At 40.9% G+C, this 19,772-nt stretch overlaps 1 protein-coding gene and 1 long non-coding RNA gene across 6 annotated transcripts in view; one reads left to right on the top strand and one right to left on the bottom strand.

The window, feature by feature from the left end:
- LOC126083870 (uncharacterized) overlaps positions 1–19,274 on the bottom strand; it is a 47,384-nt gene extending 28,110 nt beyond the window's left edge. The window contains exons 1-2 of the long non-coding RNA XR_007518886.1: positions 19,127–19,274; positions 7,099–7,264 (exon numbers count right to left, since the gene is read on the bottom strand). This is a non-coding gene — a long non-coding RNA (uncharacterized LOC126083870). The remainder of the gene's footprint in view (positions 1–7,098; positions 7,265–19,126) is intronic.
- TRIM9 (tripartite motif containing 9) overlaps positions 1–19,772 on the top strand; it is a 112,409-nt gene that overhangs the window by 89,910 nt on the left and 2,727 nt on the right. Inside the window, exons 7-12 of one of the 5 annotated variants that reach the window (XM_049897928.1) lie at positions 89–227; positions 10,837–11,025; positions 13,722–13,763; positions 14,185–14,208; positions 15,047–15,296; positions 17,851–18,013. In XM_049897928.1, coding sequence (XP_049753885.1) covers positions 89–227; positions 10,837–11,025; positions 13,722–13,763; positions 14,185–14,208; positions 15,047–15,296; positions 17,851–18,013 — 807 coding nt within the window. Of the gene's footprint in view, positions 1–88; positions 228–10,836; positions 11,026–13,721; positions 13,764–14,184; positions 14,209–15,046; positions 15,351–17,850; positions 18,279–19,772 lie in introns of those variants that run through there. The other 4 variants (XM_049897926.1, XM_049897927.1, XM_049897930.1 and 1 more) reach the window with 4 other exon arrangements.

The following is a 19,772-nucleotide window of genomic DNA, read 5'->3' as shown; positions in this document are numbered from 1 at the left end:
CTTTTTCTCCGAAAAATTCGGCATTGCTGCCTCCCTTGCCCCTCACAAGAGTTCACTTCAATGGTGGCCTCTTTTTGTTGACTCTCAGGAAGTATATGTTGGAAAGGAGACAATGTGCACTGTGGATGGTCTTCACTTCAACAGCACATACAACGCTCGGGTCAAGGCCTTCAACAAAACAGGAGTCAGCCCGTACAGCAAGACGCTGGTCCTCCAAACGTCCGAGGGTAAGGTCCTTCAGCAGTACCCCTCAGAGCGAGAACTGCGTGGCATCTAAAATGGCTGGCAAGCCTGGAGGTAACTCCACCACTCCCACATTACTGCCGTGGTCCATGACTTGCTCTGCACTCTGGCACAGAGCCGCTGTTCCTCTTCTGCCTTTAGAAAGCCCATGGGATGTGGATGTGATCAAACCAAAGATTCCACATCGGCAGTTCACATGACTTGGGCCGTCTGCTTCCTTTAATAACACTCTAAATAATCTGCAGTGGAAGAAACTGAAAATGAAGCCCTGAATCTGCCCTCGGTGTGTCAGATGAATGTATCTAGGCGCTAGAGCAGGCTCTCATTCTCCATCGATTTACATCATTGGCCAGTTTTGCCCAGATGATTCTAAATTGCTTTGTAGTGCTGGTTTGCTCCTGAGGGTGGGACCTAGGTTCGTTCCAACTATGGATTTGTATGACTGAATGTGTTTCAAATGGGCATGGGGTGCTAGAGCTGTTCAGAGAGGGCCTGTTGGCCACTCCTCACTTAACCAGCGTGAACTGCTTCCATTTCATGCCCAAAGCCCACGCCGTCGGCACCAGGACTGAGACTTCCTGTGGGCACCAAACAGGAAGAGACCAGCAACTCTGCATTACCTCACCATTTTCATCTTTGCCAGTCCCCCTAGGCTTTGTTAGGCTGCCTAGGGCCAGCATACAAGGCTAATCTCTAGTGAACTTTCACTTGGCTATACTGTAAATATTTTGGTCATCAAAGACAAGTGATCCACCTCAGAAGAGGGGCTTGAATTTGATGGCCAGGCATAATCTCTAAGGCTTTTAATATTTTTATTTTAAGAGCAACACATGAAATTAAACTTGTGAAGAGCTATTTGTGGCCGGTGCCAAAGCATTTTCAGACATTCTGGGTGTCATTTTAATCATGAACGTCACCCCTTCCCCACTGGCATTCTCCATAACTTTCTTCCACAGGACGATTATGCTGATTTTGTTCAAGTTCAAAATGTTGGCTAAAAGAACTGTGGTGGTATTTTTTTCGTACTCACCACACATCTCAGCATGTGCCAATCACCCCTAAAATTGTTCACATGGTTAAAACAAGCACAATGTAGAATCCCACAGCGAGGTGGACAGCCCCCTGGCTGTGAAAATGGTGCTTTGGGGAGCAGGTATAAATCTATGTGTGATGCTATTAAAAAGATGGATTTGTAGTAGGGAATAACTAAACAGCCTATTCCCATTTGGGTTACAGTAACACATAGCTAGAGCCTTTGCTAGAATTATCATCGTATCATCATCTCTCTGGGATGACCTACCAGTTTGAGAGCAGATGCCTCCTTCCCTGAAATACATGCTAAAGCCCTCTATGAGTTTTTCTAGATGCAACACAGAAGGCACTCGACGGTGACAGCTTCATTCCCCATGTGTGCACAAAGCAGTTTGATTGACGAGTTAAGTGCATGCCATGAGAGCAGGGAGATACTTTGCAGCAATGTTGCTAATATGTGTCACCAGGCCTATAGGAAAACTATTTCTATTCATAGTCCATCATAGAAATCATACTATTCTGCTAATACCGGTTCTTAGCATAGCAGCCTGAACACTTACGTCTCTCTTTTCATCCTGCAGGAGGATGTAGTTTCTCAGTTCCTTTTAACGTCCATAAGATTATGGTGTCTAATTTAATAAATTACAGGATTGGAACTGCGATCCTTGGTACCACAGTCACAGAACTGGGTGTCATTTTCTAAATGAAACTAACGGAACAAGTCCTCTTCCAACAAAGAAACTGTACTGTAGAAATTAATTTCCTCCATGAATTTTATAAATTGTGTACAAATATAAGGTATGTATCTGAATAGAAAAAAAAAAAAAAACTTAACATCATGTAGATATCTCTGTTACTGCACAGAAGTGATTTTCTCATAATGAAATAAAGTTCACACACATACTTTCTCCATAACTTTGGTTTGTTCTATTTGTTTTTCCCTCATTCTAATTCATTCAAGCAGTGAGATAATACTCAGAAAACAAGAAAATAGAATGACGAGCTTATTCAGAAATACTTGATCTGTAACAAGAGAAAGCTTATAGAATTAAAGAATTATCTCTTTTTGTTTTGTTTTGTTTTTTAGAAGCCAGTGAGAAAAAGATGCAATTGGCAGAGTTTTGCTACTTTAACTGTACTTACCCTGTATTAGTCTTATTTCCTACAGTTTTTGGAAAGGTTTGGTTGGGAGATTTTGTTTTTGTTGTTTCTACTGCGGGTGGTGGGGTGGTTCGTTTTGGCTTTCTACTGTAACAAAGTCTTTTGCTTTCTTCTTAGCCAGAGTTAAAGGGAGAGAGAATATTAAATAAACAATGACAATACAATGTTGGAAGTGGAGGCTAGCAGGAAATACAGTATGTCACAGCACATGGCAGGAAAAAGCAGCATGACCTAAAGGAGCAGTGAAGACTTCCCAGAGAGAAAAGAGGAAGAACCCCAAAGAGAGGGAATAGCTGTGTACAAGGCAAAAATTTCAAACATTCGCCTTGAGCTGGCCATGAAAAGGAAGCTTTTCTTTCATTCAAAAACATTAATTAAGCACGTTGATTACGTCAGGCACTGTGCTCAGCCCAGGTCACAGAGATGCATAAGGCACGGCCCCTCGTGAGCTTTACTCCTCCTTCCTGGACCTCATGGCACCTTACTCAGAGCACTTAAAAACTATGTCACCACCTCACCTCTCTAGAACTAAGTCATCCACCCTACAATCTAGATAGCCATCTTACAACCAGGAAGGAAGCAATAGTGATCACTGATCAGCCAAAAAAAAAAAAAAAGTGAGTCGAGGAATTGAAGCTCCTATGCTTTGCTCACAGCAGAGCCCTTGGTCTCACTCAGCTCACACTTTCTCTTAGTTTATGCACAATTCTACCACCAAGCTCACTGATCCATTTGCCAAGACCCCAACAGACTAGAAGCATCACATAGGAAGAGAAGAGAGGGATTGTTATAGAAGCAAGTTAAGGCTCTTAGGAGCATACAGTATGGAAGGTAACTGGAAAAAACTGTGAATAGACCCCCTGCCCCAAAGAAAATCAAAAGAAAGCATTCTGTGGTATTTGCTCTGATGAAAGAAGTCATAAAGTATATAGCGCATTTTAGAAAGATTTTGATCTAAAACACTTAAAAGTCAGTATGTTCTCTGTAACCCTGGGTTATAGGGTATTAGGTATATCTCCGAAAGCTTTATGGAATCATGATATGAAATAAGCCAAAAAGCTATTACAATGAGCCCCACTCATTTTTGTGTCATGCTTCTAAGTACTTTCTTCATTGTCCATCAAAACATTTTATGAAAAATGACAGCAACATGAGAGTCAGAAAATATTTTTAGGAAACTGAAATCCAGCTGAGGAATTGTATCAAAACTATCCATTCCAAGTTTCACTATACAGTCCTGAGGAAAAAACAGAGATTTATTTTTCTGTTCATCCTGATAACTATATAGACTTAGACCTCATACCCATTGCTAATGTCTAAATCCCTTCCCCGTTCTGTTGCTGCTATATTACAGATTGACCCTATGTATTAGTTTCCCACTGCTGCTATAACGAATTACCACAATCTTAGTGGCTTAAAACAATATAAATTTATTATCTTACAGTTCTGGGGTCAGAAGTCCAAAATGGACTTCACTGGGCTCAAATTAAGGTGTTGGCAGCTCCAGGCTCCTTCTGGCGGCTCTAGGAGAGAATTTGTTCTCTTACTTTTTCCAGCTTCTAGAAGCCGCCTGCATCCCTTGGCTTATAGCCGCTTCCTCCATCTTCAAAGCCAGCAGTGTAGCATCTTCTAATCTCTCTCTGACTCTAAGCCTCCTGCCTGCCTTCATAAAGATTCATGTGATTACATTGGGCCCACCCAATGTTATAATCCAAGGTAATCTTATCATCTCAAAATCCTTAATCACATCTGCAAAGGCCCTTTTGTCATATAAGGTAACATATTCATAGATTACAGGGATTCAAACGTGGATATCTTTTGGTGGGGGGGGGGTGTTATTATTCTGCCTACCACATCCTGTCAGGAAGGTAGTACTATCATCATCCCACTTTAAAGAAGGAAAAAATGAATTTCTGAGAGATGAAGTAACATGTCAGACCTAAGCCTTTCATTCTTCACTGCCCAACACAGTGCACTCTGGTGCTGACATTAGAACAGTGCTGCTCACACTCAGCCAAAGGGAAAGAAAGAGAGGAAGCCTGTCCACTAGGCTTCTATGAAAGCATCTTATCAAACTGAAGCAGCATCATGTAGTTGCCTCATATAAAAAACCAAAAAACCAAACCTGTTGCTTTTGAGTCAAATCTGACTCATAGAGACCCTATAGGATAGAGTAGAACGGTCTCATAGAGTTTCCAAGGAGCTGCTGGTGGATTTGAACTGCCAACCTTTTGGTTAGCAGCCCTAGCTCTTAATGACTGTACCACCCAGCCAGAAAAAAAGAGTCATGTTAGAGTTTTGTTTTGAAAAGTAACATTTCTGCTTTAAGAAGGAGATGCAGAAGTAGCTGCCATTTCCAGCATATTATCCTTTCCCCCAAGCTCCTCCTCAGGTCCTGTGCCTGTTTTCAAGTCTCTGCATTTTCTCTAGCTCCCCATCCCCACCCAACCCGCCCTTGGCTGGCTAGCTCACCTAAAGAGGCCCACCTGCTCAACTGGTACCAATGGAGTACATTTGGCTGGCGGCGATGGATTGCTGCCTAGAAAGCAAAAGCAATGTCAGCACCACAGCTTTGATGACCTTGAAAAAAAAAAATTTTTTTTTTTTCCTACCAAATAAGGTCTGGGACTTGGAGCCCTGCTCAGGTTGAAACCACAGAACTATTTCTTCACAGAAGCTCTCCAGCCCTCTAGATCTCAACCATGAGGAGAAGTGGGGAGAAGATAATCAGAGTATCAGACTTGAGATAAGACTGTAAACCCCAGCACTCGCAGAAAATATGTGCCCAAGCCATTGAAGGAAATACTGCTCTTAAGCATCCCTTAGCTGAATGTCCACAGTAGCCATCTCCCCAGCACTTCTCAGGGTTGTTTCATCTAATGGCAATAAATTGATTGGGATTCTTGAAATTACATCTTAGCAATTGCTTTCTAAAATGGTGTCATGGAAGATGTTATTCATAAAGATTAAAATGTCTTTTTCCCCTATCAGACTTACAACATCACTCTGCTCTTCCAGTGAGATAGCTCCTTCTTCTACTCATCCAAGGAAATCAATCACCCAGAGAATATTTTAGTGGTACAGGCAGAATATAAACTTATGCTTTCATTTTTGTAAATGCCAACTATCCCTAGATGTATCCTTTACTGCCCAAAATCTCTTTGCAGATATTTTCTAGTGAGCCTAGTGCAAAAGTACTGTACACTTGAGCTCTGGCACACTGAGAACCCTAGAGAAGTTGCAAAATTACTGCTGAAAGCTAGTTTAAGGCAGTTCTAGCTACCTGCCTCCTCCAAGGGCCTTAATGGGTCTTAAAGCTCTGCCAGTGACACTGAAAATTCAACATTAGTAAGAAATAGTTGATAAAAGACAGTATATAGTCCACTGAAGAAAATATTTTCTATGCCACCTTCTGCTTTGCTTTTCCTGGCCCAGAGTGTTAGGGTCTACCCCCAAAAATTATTTATTTAGAAGAATATATATTTCCAGGACAAAAATCCTCAAAGTATATAAATCAAACCTGACCAAATTTAGGCAACTTTCACAAAGCCAGAGAAAAGAGATGCTTTGTTCCTTTTAGTTTTGATAAGATGCATGGTATCCCATGGAATTTTCTTAGTGTTTCCATAGGACTGAACTGGATCCAGAACCCTGTTTTTAGTTCTGGGGCCTACAGTTTGCAGTTCATGCTCTGGGGAGCAGCTTAGTACTCTGGAATCCTCTATCTATTTGAAATAGAGGGATTTTCAGTTCTTCCAGTGGTAGCTCCACAGAGATAATATCATGGTATTCTAAGCCAGAGTGGAAGACTTGATGATGAAGTAGCAGCTCTCCCACGGGTGGCAGGAGGCTGTTTTGGTGCTTATTTTAAAAGGAGGTTTTCAAAACAGGTTTGTTTCTCACTCTCAGCTGCAATTAATGCCACACTTAAGAAGGCTTAAAATACCACCTTTTGTTGAAAATTATGTACCAATTGTACATAATTGTGAGTTTGGCTACTTATTAGATCATTTAAGGAAACTCAGCCTCCTTTTTCATTCATTTCTTCACCTCTTTTTAAATCTTCCCAACAAAAGCAAATTATTTCACAGCTGGTTTAAAATTGGACTGAAACTCATCTGCAACACTACTTGTGCAATTCTTAGTGACATATCTTGCTTTATTGTGCTCTGAATTGCAACCATCCTGTTGGACCACGTACAACTGCTTAACTTATGCAGGAACTTACGAAGCTATTCATTACCAGACAGGGAGACAACCAAAACATTTACCCGGACACAAAGGCAGCTGGATTAGTGTACCCTGTCATAAGGAGCAACTGTCAGCTTGCTTTTCCTCTTTGAATCCAAAAATGACAATTTAAAGGCTGTAGTTTACATTTTCAAAATATTTTACAATATTCCCAGGAATCTTTAGTACTCTATACGTATTGGAATAAGTGGAGCGATTCCACCCACAGAAGTAAAAACCAGTCAATGATACAAGACACAGATTTTCTCTGAATTATTATTTTTCTCACGGTCAGCTCTCCTGCCAACTTCATGTTTTCCAATTGCTCAATTCTATTGCAATGTATAGCACATGGCAGCCTTTCCATAAGTGTTAGCTAAATGAACAAATAAAAGAACTATATAGTGAGCCAAACAGGAGTATACTACCTACCTATTCCTTTTCCTCCTCAAACCCAAAAGTCAGTAAATAATTCGTGTGGTCCCACAGTTAACTTTTGCTTTGGTAGCTCTTGATTGCTTCTTCTAAGTAGAGGCCTTTGTCATCGTGTAGCTCCATTCCAGAATCAAGCCAATCCCAGGTAGGAAGGGAAAGAAGTCTAGGCAAGGGCAAGAAGATTATCATGATCATCAACAGAGTTGACAGAAAGCCTGTCTTGACACATTTCCATTATGAACACAGTCCCCATCCTGGAGTTGTCCATACGCCTAGAGTCACCACACCAGTATGCAGCCACAGACACACCGTCTTCCATTGCTCCTCCCTGCTAAACTGCCTTCATTTAGCAAAGCTTTTTGACCAGACAGGATCACTGCATGCAGTGAAACATGATGAGAAATTAAAAATCTCTTAAGGAGCTGCTTGCCTTTATCTAAGGATCTATAGGGTTAAAATTAATCATAATATTCTCCCTGGATAATAGCTGCAACCTGAAACGCAGCTTTGTATCATGTATTCTAGAAAACAAAACATCCTTCTTTCTCTTGATCAACAGAATATTAATAGCTGAGAAGCCTTTTGCATATCTCAGTAGCTGTGTTTCAAAGGGGAGGTGAGGAAGGAGGACATACACCCTTTCAACGTCCCATTTATAACACAGAATACACACTTAGGTAGTTGCATGTATGCTCGAGGTGAGTTAAGCATAATCTGGCTAAAACAGGAAGTAGCAATATGTTCTCAATATCATCTTATTGCCCCTGGCTCATGTCTTTGAACATATCCAGAGGGGTGTGACCAGGAGACTGAAGGATCTGAAATCCATGCCACAGAGAAAAGGTTGGATATCATTTCCATTTAACCTAGAAAAGGGAAGATTTAAAGAAGATCAGTGACTGCTTTCAAATACTTGCAGAGCTAGTGATCTGTTCTGTGTGCACCAGGTACTAAAGCTAAAATTGATGAGTGGAGCTCCCATAGAAGTATATCCAGACCAATGTAAGCAGTAACTCTAAAAACTGGAGGGGGCTGCTCATAGGCAAGGAGTTCCTCATCATAGAGGATTTCAAGTGGAAGCTTGATGGCTGCTTCTCAGATGTTACTGACACAAATCTTTTCCTTCTAATATTCGTGCAATCTAAGGTGATATGAAGTGTTATAGATGACCTATGGGCAACTAACCAAACGTTTGTGCTATAAAAGGAGAATTGCTTGTTTAGTCAGTTTGGGATCAGGTGGAAAGTGCTCTCTCTCCTGTGTTTCATTTCATGACAAGATAGGATTTTTTTTTTTTTAAGGAGCTGCTTAGAGAAAATGGAGTAAGAGTCCAGCCTATAGGGGATGGGTGGTCATAGATGGGAGAAAACTCAAAGACAGAGGTGAAGTGGTTGGGTAACATGAATGTTAAATAAGTTTGCCTAAGTAAAGGGCACAGTTCAAGAGTGAGAGGAGTCAAGAAAAATTGGGCCATGGGGAAACACTGGATCCACATAAAAGGATAGGAAAGACAATAACCATTTGAGTGACAAGTTACTAATTCCATGAATAACCATAGCTGCACTCAGCCCCCACCCCACAAAGCGGTGTCATCGCTGACTGTAAGTTCTTCTCCATGGTGCTGAGAATACAAAAAGGTGAGTACCTTTCATGATGGGATTGTATATGCTCCCCAAGGTCTGGAGCAAGTACACATCTTCTCCTTGGTTTCCACATGATTGCTTGGGGGTTCGATACACTCTGAAATTCATCTTAACTATGTATATCCTTTCCCTTAATTTTTAAAGCAATGAGCATTTTCAGTATAATATCACTACCTGGTTAAAAATATATTTCCAAGAAAATTCTTGTTGATAAAATCTTTTACTGACCTAAATATTGATGTAAATGCCTTTTCTTCCTAAAAGAAACCCATGTCAGTTTGTGATGCTGTGTTGTTGTATTTCAAAGACTTCCATTAAAGTAAAAAACTATTTTAACCTTAAGAATTAAAACATAAATCATTTCTGAGCAAAGAAATTATCAGATATATGTCAAGTCACCCAAACCACATGAAGCTTAGGTAGAAGAAAATGTGAATGTGTTATTATTGGGAACACAAAGCCTTAGATTCCATAAACAGAAATTCCTTTTCTCTGAGATCTGGTTTATGCTTTTCTTTAAAAAAAAAAAAAAAAAACTTCCACTAAGAATAAGTCTAAACCCTGAAAAGCTAACTGTAATATTGTGAGTTCAGACATGAAAATGAGGCTGAGTCTTGGCAGTATTAAACTTAAAACTTGTCAATGCTCTCGTCCTGAGCTCTTCAAATAGCATCATGTTCCTGAACAGGCACTCCAGACATTTTTGCTTGAGCACACACAGAATAGCATTTTGATAGGATAAAGGTGTGTTCAACAAAGTAGACCATGCTAACCAAACCAGAAAAATATTCCCAGGAACAACCTCTCACCACCAAAACAAAATTATTTTTTCAATGAGAAGAAAGCTCCTTTGTGGTTTTTAAACATGGAATGTTACCATCATGCCAGCTATATTTTCCTAAATTATTACTATTAAACTGAGTTTTAAGAAGACCCCAATGGGTAAAAGATCAATCTCTGGCCAGACCACAGCACTGCATAGAATCAGCTATTGCTCGATGAAAGAGAAAGGAGTGCTTTCAGTAATTCAGAGAAACTAACTCACACGCCTTTCTAAAACCCAATCAAGTAATTGGTAATTCCTTATTCTGACATAATAGTGATACTTGTGCCAAATCTGACAATCTAAAATACACAGACGTTTCACCACCAATACACCTCACCATTGCCCCCAGGTCTTGTTTACTGTTAGAGAGCCAGAGATCTCAAGTGAGGTCCCTGGGGTCTGATCCTAATTCAGAAATAAAGGTAAGGCTCTTTCCCTGACTACTGGTTCAACCCTATCTTCCTTAGGCCACTGTATGTTTCCTTTCTTGTTTAAAGATCAAGTCTTGAGTGTGCTAGCATAAGAAATTATCTCATCCATTTAGAGAGGAAAATATAAGTATTAGTAGAGAAATGGGAAAATATGAAACAGCAAACAGTTTGTAAAAATCATCCCCACCTAGGACAGGAAAGCTGGTAATAGGGAACCCACAGTTGAGAAGGGAAAGTGTTGGCATGTCATGGGGTTGTTAACCAATGTCATAATAACATATGTATAAAAAAAAAAACATATGTTATTGTATACTAACCGTTTAATGAGAAGCTGGTTTGTTCTGTAAACCTTCATCTAAAGTTCAATAAAAAAATAATAATAATAATAATAAAGTACAATAATGAAAAAAATCATCCCCACCTAAACAGAAACCCTTTAAGAGACCACTATTGTACATTACAGGTAGTCATTTCTGGGGTAACTGAAGGGGATAAGGTATTAATCTCCTGGTCATCAATGGGTAAAATTTACCTCTAAAGTTTCTAAATTCAACTAAAAACACTCAATTAAAATGCAATCTTTCAAAAAAAAAACTTTTCTACGACTTAAAAATTGGGGGAAATGCAAACAGTTGCCTGTGATGTTTGCGGTATCCTCTTGGGTCTTGGGTCCTGGCCTGCTGAGAAGGTCCTCCCAGCCCCAGCCATGTTGGTTGTGCCTCCTTGCGGGGTGGATGAGGCTTTGAGTGGATGCATCCATCAGTCAGGCAGGTCTTGGGGTACATGGGCAGGTGGCAGAGTTCTGATCTCTAGTTTGCATTCATCTTACATTTAGACACAGATTCAGAAGAACAGACCCTCCCTTTTCCAGTGCCTTCGGAAAGATTGCCGCTGCGTAGAATGAGTCCTTTCTCCTCCACCCTTAATCTACAACCCAGCTTCCCCGGGAGATCCTACTTTGATTTTCGATCCTCACCCCACCAGCTGAGCTTGCATTCCTCTTTACAGTCTCTCAATGCACCGGGTGAGCTGAGCTCGTCTGACCTTTGCTCTTGATCTCTGTGTCTTGAAGGAATCTCTGAAATCCGTGTTTTGTTCTTGCCATCCTTGTGCGTGGAGAGGGGGAATGAGCTAGTCTCTGTCTGTGGTCTGCTTCCGGTATGAGGAACACTGGGATGATGGGGCTTTGTGCGTTCTTGTTTGTGTGGTGTTACGACCAACCATTAAGCTGTAGTCGATGTATAATGGCATTGGAAAGTGACAAGTGAAGTTGTTCTTTTTGCACAAGCTGTTACCACCATGGATAACCTGCTCTGTCATAACATGCAGTGGCATAGCACGGCATAGGCGCGGGTTGAGTGGAGGCCGGGGCAGTGGTTTGGAGGTTTGCGACCCTGCTGTATCCAAGAATCCAGCGTGCCTGGGAGACTGGATCAGTGCATCCAGTCTGGAGTGGTCTGATTAAACATAGACTCAAGAGATCTTTATTGAAAAAAAATAAAAACACGCCAACAGCAGAATGCATCCTACAAAGCCTTGCAAACCAGAGAGCAAAATATTAAAGTATTTTCTGTAAAAGCCCGTACTCACTAGTGGGACAGTCGGTGGTGCTCTGTGGCTGGTTATCTTGCCTAGCAAAGGGAAGGGGCCACTGCAAACTGAATTAGAAACCCTTAACCGCCTAACTCTCAAAGATCCCAGTAATTGAAGTCTGACCTCCCCGAAGTTTCGCACAGCCACAGGGGTGGTGACAGGGCTTTAGGCTGATTTCAGGGAAGCTAGACGTGTTACTTTGAATGAGCTCTGTCTAGCAAATAGAATCTTAAAATATCTAAGATGCCGGCGTATTGATCTCTTCAGGACTATATTGTAATCATGGATACACATGACGCACATTTCACATTTCCAAAGGTTTCTTTTGTTCTTTTGGTTTTTTTTAATTCTTTTTGCTCATCTCACATCCTGGAATGAAGAAGGCCACAGCATGACAGTGCAAAAAGGCTGCAGGGACTTCAAGCTCTCTTTAAAATGACATTTTTCTTTGTGCCTTTACGTTCCTTATTGTTTTTCTGTGCACTACTGGCTTTCAAACATGCTTCATTATGGAACTTTTTTCACTTGTGTCTACTGTTCTGAAATATTGTTACAGTCTTTGTAATGTATATTGTCTCAAGAATAAAATGAAATGTGGGATTGGGGATATTTAATGGGTGTATTTAACAGCATTGTTCTAGTATCGTTGAATCTTAAATGTATGATGGTGTGTTTAAAGTAGTGTAAAAAAATTGAGAATACTTGTTTGAATACTTGTTTGAAAAAGATTCACACAAGGCATGATTCATGTAAAAATTTTAAAAGCCCTATTCAGATTCTACAAAGCTGAATATGAAATTCCGTTTTAAAACTCCCAGCAGTCTGTTTTCACCAAGCTCTATGAATAGGAGTTAAAGTGACAATTGATAGAAACTAAACATAAAAATCAGCGATGAATTGGGAGAAGATGGTTTTTTTGTATATGAATTCATCCAAGAGTAGAATAAACTAACCAAAAGTAAGGACATAATCTTTAAGTTCTGTTTTTAACTTAGTTGTTCGTCCTGTCTTTATATTAAGTTTCTTTCCTAATTCTTCTAAAATGATTTTAAGTCAGTGTATTCTCCTTCAGGAGCCCTGGTGGCCCAGTGGTTAAAGGGCTTGGCTGCTTGCTGAAAGGTTGGCGGTTCTGACCCAGCAGCTGCTCCTCGGGAAAAAGATGTAGCAGTCTGCTTCTGTAAAGATTTACAATCTTGGAAACTGTATAGGGTAACTCTTATCTGTCCTATAGGGTCACTATAGCGGGAACTGACTCCACAGCAGTGGGTTTTTGGGGATTATTCTTCAATTGTTTGGGAAATTAGCACAGAAGGACCTAAGTTGGAAAAAAAATGATCCTTTCTCTACCTTCTAGTGCCCATTTCCACGTCAGTTCCCAACATGACTCAAAACTGTAGATCACACACCTGCGGATATTTTAACGCTAGCCATGCCTTCCCCCGTCCTGATGCAGGTTCTCATGGGGTGGGGCGGTATCCAAATCTTGGAGAAAGAGGAAGAGTTAAAAAAAAAAAAAAAAATCTCCACAGGTGATTCTAATACATCTCCAAGACCATTTCCACCCCCATCAGTCCCCCACCCCTCCCTCAGGTGAGAAGGATTGATGTAGTAAAATAAGCGAAGGAGACAATATTTTTTACTATGTTCAATTCATGTCATTATTAGTAATCGTCAGATGTATTTATTAATATATGGGTTACATTACCTGTTCAGTTATATATGTATCATTTAACCCAGGCCCAAGCCACAACAAAGCCTTTTGCATAGCCAGAATTAGGAGTTACAGCAACACTCAGTGACTCCTCCATTTCAAATGGAAGACTGTTTATCTGCCTTAAAACCATAAGCCTTCTTCATATGGAACCTTCAGTGGAAAAGATTAAACTTGGAAAATGATGAAAATTTAAGCTGCAGAGTTTGGAATCAATTGGAGGAGGATTTATTAAATGGTAAAAACGTCTACTTTACATTTTGAAAGAGAAGAGAAGCAATTTTTACCCAGCAATGTAAAGGACTGCAAAAAGGGCTTTGGTTTTTAATGAATCAGGCCTCTGGTGACTGTTCATTTGGTGCTTTTTATCAACCTGGTTGTTGTTGCATAGCTTTGATGTACACATCTCTTTATAGGATGCAATTTTGAGCCACAGTCTGCACCTTACTCTCAATTAGGCAAGTATACTTACTGTAATTGTTACATTTTACTTATGTGGTTGGTACGCTCAATTTTCTTCATAAAATAAATGGTGGCAACTTATTTTATGTCAATAAAATTGTCTAATTGTCATTCTGACCCCGTTATAACAATTTCTCAAATACATTAAAAAAATGGAAATGGTCCCTGTATTTTTTGTTATACCTCAAAGAAGCTAACTCTCCCCACTCCCAGCTTTCTTATACATCAGTGCAAAGCACGCTTTATGAGCCTTAAATGTGGGTAAAGGTACAAGTCAGACCAACTGTTGTAGCGTGTGTAGCATTTTAAATTGAGCCCTTTTTGGCATTAGATTATCAAAAGAGACATGTTTTCTTATCAATGTCAATTTTGCTTCCTATTTCTCTCTTCCATGCCTTTCGCTTGGAATGACAACAGTTGACATTAAAAAGCTGTTGGCAGGTACGGAACAACCTTCTTCTGTTACATATAGCAAAAACCAAAGTGCGTGTGAGGCAGCTCACAGGTTCAATAAATCAGCAATTACCTCTCTTCAGAGTGGGTTATTTACAAAAGGCATTTAGAACTTGGGACCTAACAATGTGTACAAAGACATCATTCCACCTGCACCTGATGTCCAAAACACCTACTGCACCAGCAAAATATTTTACCTATTAGTTTTAGGAATAACACGCAAAATATATTGTTAAGTTATGAAGGAAGCAATCCAACCTATGTCCCAGTCACAATCACTAGTGAAGATTATGTTTCTGATAGCTTCAAAGCCTTTGAACTTTCACTAGAGCTGAGGAAATTTTCCAAACAACTGGATTTTAGCCATTCTGCTGAAGGAATCATTCCTGATTTCACTCCGTGTGTTTTATCCCTCCTCCATCTAGGACTCTAGATCCTAGCCTCCCTGCCTCAAGGGGTTTAGTGGGTCCCCTCTCCCTTTATGTCTCTGGTGCACTGTTCTGCCAGTCACCGAGTGAAGGGACTTGCACCTTCCAAAATCGATGCCACTTAACTCCTGGATCACCTGGTTGGGAGTGCAGTCTGAGTCAGGTAACCCCTGCTGATCGGTCGTGTGTCCTCCGTCTGCTTCTGGGTGCAGAGAGTACCACTTCCCAGGACGTGCCCCCTGTCTGCTCACTTATGGCCTCTTCTGGTCCTGGACACCTCCTTCCTGCATGGCAGCATGAAAACAGGACACAACACTCCTCACCCACCCAAGAGTCTGTTACGGTGTTGAGCTCGTTGAGTCAGCCTTACTAACCCAATTCCCTTCTGTTGTTCCCAGTGGCCTGGTTTGCGTTCGACCCTGGCTCGGCACACTCTGACATCATCTTCTCCAACGACAACCTGACTGTGACCTGCAGTAGCTACGATGACCGGGTGGTGCTGGGGAAGACAGGCTTCTCCAAGGGTGTCCACTACTGGGAGCTAACTGTGGATCGCTATGACAACCACCCTGACCCTGCCTTTGGTGTGGCACGCATCGACGTAATGAAGGATGTGATGTTGGGAAAGGACGACAAAGCTTGGGCAATGTATGTGGACAATAACCGGAGCTGGTTCATGCACAACAACTCGCACACCAACAGGTACCCTGCAGCCCCCAAACCAAGCCTTCTTCATGTTGGCTTCTGGTCGAGAATGAGAGCCCACTCACAGGCTCCCTCATCCCTTGCCCCAAACACCCACATCAGCAAAGTGCTCTGAAATAACCACAACAAAGTTTAGAAGATTTGACTGTCCAACCAAAGTTTCCTTTAGTTGCTACCAAAGTTCCTACTGTTACACTTCCCTTGCACTTGGTATCATAATGGCAAATGATATCACAAGGCAAGTTAACTGCCTAATCATTAAAAGCCAAGTTCAAAGACTTATTAATCAGACAACATTAAGGAAATCCAGTAGGTGGTCTTCATTAAGTAGTACAGAGGTTCTATTACTCATGGCTGAATCAATTCTGCTGGTAATTATGCATTATCATTGCATAATGACAGAGATGTCAGCACTTTCCTAGTTCCCTCATTGCTATATTCCACCCATGGCTGGAAACTAAGGATCTCTATACATATCCATTAAAGAAAACAGTCCAGGATTCAAAACCCAGGCCTACAGTTTACCAGAAAAGTGCTTTGGGGCAAGTTACTTAATTTTTCTGAACCTCAGTTTCCAAATCCACCAAATTGGAGTAATAAAATTTTTCCCTACAGGGAGTATTCTGAAGATTAAACAAGAGATGTGAAAATGCCTAATGCATTGACTGACACATTGGTGGCATCTAAAAACGGAAGCTATTGTTGTTCTTGAAGATTATTATCAATACTACTACACAGAATATAACCCATTCATTAAATCTTATGGATGCCAGTTAGAATAACTGTATACTTTGAGGTATTCTCTCATTATTGTATGAATTCAGAGCTCCCAGTTTGCTGGGGAAAGAGAATCTAGTACTCTCCTTGGGTTTCCTCTACCACCAAAATATAGGAAATTATAATTTAACACATACTAAAAATTTTTCCCTAGACTTCATTTTTCATTGGTTTCATTCGGTTTGTGTTCCCTCTTCAAATGGATTTTCACAGATTTCCTAGCAAAGGAGTGCCCAGTCTTTTCTCAAAGATTTCCCCAGGGTACGTTACGCTCCCACTGGTGTCTCTGGGGAAAGCGAACCAGGCAATGGTAGGATAACTGACTTCACTATCTCAGATTTCTCTGTATACTCATCACTGGCCTTTCTCTGGCCATTAGGACTCCTATGGCCTTCCTTTCCTTTCCCGTGGCTACTTTCTATGCATTTCACTTGGAGTGAACGCCCATACCACTTCAGCTTGATATCAGATTCTACGAGGTGTAGATAAGCAGTTATCTTCAGGGATGTATATTTTGAAGAGCCCTCTGTCACTAGAGTCATGATGCCATCACCTATGTGCCATGCTTACTTTCCCTTCTAGCTTCTTTAGTTTGGAAAGAAGGAGTGGGTAATAACACAACCGCCATACTACGCAGAGAAACACGTTTTTAAAGCTAAATATGTCTGCTTGCATGCAAACTGCATGCATGTCACTTGTGCTGTCATTGCTGAACCCGTGAATGAACAAGTCGCGGTTTGTAAACCTGTCTTTTAATGACTGTGTGCAGTCTGTATTCTGCATGCCCAAGGAGACTAACAGCACTTTTAATGTCTGTGCTCTGCTGAAAGGAGGATAGAGTTTGATATTGCTGGATCTCAAAGAAGGGAGAAAAGACAAACAGGCTTTTCCATGCTTAATGGCACTTTGCGAAACCATCAATGGAAGCACAATTCTTTGTAAAATGGTGTTTGTGTGCAGAGTCCCTAAAATCACTGTATCTCCTACAGTGTAATTATTTCTTTGCTGGGGAGGCTCCTCTTTTGAGATGTCATTTTGTAGAAAGTCTCTAACTTCTTGATTCAAATTAATGTTTCAAAAAATTACCATCTTTCCAGAATGAATTTTTCTATGTAATGAATATCATAAGGCCCCAAATCCAATTTCTCATGCATATGATTTAGGTTCATCTTAAGTGCTTCTTTATTTTGATTTTCAAATTAAGTCATTTTGAATTTAATGATATTTAATTCACACCATTTGTGCAAAGTGTGTAACATAGCTATGGTCAGGCCCCTGATAGTCCAAAGACTGTTTTTTTTTTAGTCTTTTGTGTTTTGTTTTCTACTGCTGTGGCTCAGTGGTAGAGACCCTATATGAATGTGAGTTCATTCTCAGCAACAGCAGAGCAGCCATGGTTTAACCCAGGCAGTCTCAACGGGGGAAATACCTTCCTCAAAGAGGGGGCGGGGGATGGAATTTGTTTTGGTGGGGGCAAAAAAAAATTTCTCTTTTTATATATAATGCACAGCTACATTTACAGTGCATAAGTAGATACACAGTATATCTGTGATATCAAAATTTAATGCAGTGAGTGAGGAGCAATTAGGAAAAAATTGTTTAGGGTCCTGGGGGAGGCAATAATTTTTAAAGGTTGAGAAGCACTAGTTCAACCATACAGAAAGGGAGTTTCTAGAATGATGACAAGCAAGTAAAACCCAATTGTTTTCTTTTCCCACAGAACCGAGGGGGGGATTGCCAAGGGGGCCACAATTGGGGTACTCCTCGACTTAAATAGAAAAACTTTGACATTTTTTATCAACGATGAACAGCAAGGCCCCATAGCGTTTGAGAATGTGGAGGGCCTGTTGTTCCCTGCAGTCAGCCTGAACAGGAATGTGCAGGTAAGCACCACACCCTGAATGTAGAAGCAGCTTCTGATGACAGCTGCTTCAAAGGCTGCCCATGGCAGTTAAACTAATCCCTGAGAGAGGAAAGATGACAGTGTAAGGCCCACACCAAGACATGGAGGAAAGGAGGAGGGAAAGGGATCAACACTAATAGCAGACATGATTCCAAACCAGTACAAGTCCCTTCCATACCTGGCCACAGTCCAGTTAACAGCAACTGGGAAACTGGAATTCTATTAATGGTTTGGTAATGATCATCCCTCTGAGCTCTATTTAGTCTCATCACTAAGTAGAAATGAAACCGTTGAACCAGCTGGCATGAAAACAAATAAAATAACTAATGCAAAGCTCCTTGAGTGGTTGAAAGAATAAGCGACTATGGAAGACTGAAGTTTAGTAGTTTTCAGAACTTCTAAGTATCTTCTCTGCACTCTTGTTCAGCTCTGCTAGGTGCTCTGGGGATATAAAATTATGAAACATAGTCCCTTCCTACAAGTTACTTATGATTTATTGTAGCTATAAAACAACAGGTTCTTCTCATTTATTCATTCATTCAACAAATATCTATTGAGTGCCTATAACATGCCAGGCACTATTATAAGCATTTAGGATACATCAGAGGAGAAACAGATAAAAATCTTGCCCTCATAAAGCTTACCTCCCAGTTGCAGGAGACAGACAATAAACAATAAGCAATAAACAATAAACACAACCACTAAGTTAATTATATAGTATGTTAGAGGGTGATAAGTGCAGTGGAGAAAAGACCAAGGGCAGAGTAAGGGGACCAAGAGATCTGGGGTCAGGCAGTGCCATTGCAATCCTAAATAGAGTGGTCGGGGTTAATAGGCCTTGTTAGTCACAGGTGAACACAGCATTCAAGGAGGCGGGGAGTGAACTGTATAGATATCTAGGCAAAAGGCTTTCCAGGCAGACGGAACAGCTTATGCAAATTTTCTAAGACGGGGGGGGGGGGGGCCCACGTGAGCATGGAAGGGCGAAGAGGCCAGTGAGCTGGGGTAGATGAGTGGGCAGGGGGAGGAGCAGCCGAGTGAGGGTTGGGTGGGAGAGATAAGAGCAGTTCAGGGAGGGATGTGCCCTACTGACCACTGTTAGGGCTTCCTCTTCCCTCTTGTGCTGGGCCTCTCATCAACAGCTATGACCTCATTCAGGAAATGGTTGCCTTAAAATAGACAGGACTTGAGAGCTCAAAGTGTTGCAGGTGATTTTTGCCTTGTTCAGAACTACGGTCTTGGGAGCTAGTTAAAAAAAGGAAAGAAAAGAAAAAAGAAATCATCACTGTTTATCAGGACATGTAGTAAAAGTGATTGCAACCCAGTCAAAGAGTCAGTCACCACAGGTTCCATCATGAGTGACCCCTGTCCTTCTCACTCCTGCAACTAGATGGGGTTTTCTGCAAGGCTGGAATCTAATCTTTCAGAGTTCAGCCTCTCTATATTGCAAGAAAGAAAACCATAAATTGCCCAAAAGGGAGCCTCAGAAAAACTTCATTCAGAATTTTCCACACTTGCAGGTGTCTCCCTTTCAAAAAATACTAGAAGCGCTCTTCAGTAGTTTCCAGGACATTCTGAGTATCTTCAGACAAAGGCTCTTGTGGTCTGGGGAAGACAGGGACAAGAAGGGAGAAAATGACATGACTGGATAAAATGGTTCTAGTCTTTTCTAAGTAGATTAAAAAAAAAAAAATTTTTTTTTTTTTTTTTTAATCCATTGAGGGGAAAGCCTTGTGGCG

Source organism: Elephas maximus, chromosome 10 (genome assembly GCF_024166365.1).
Source record: "Elephas maximus indicus isolate mEleMax1 chromosome 10, mEleMax1 primary haplotype, whole genome shotgun sequence".
In the NCBI taxonomy this organism is placed as follows: Eukaryota; Metazoa; Chordata; class Mammalia; order Proboscidea; family Elephantidae; genus Elephas; species Elephas maximus.
This window is presented reverse-complemented; position numbering and strand designations above follow the sequence as displayed.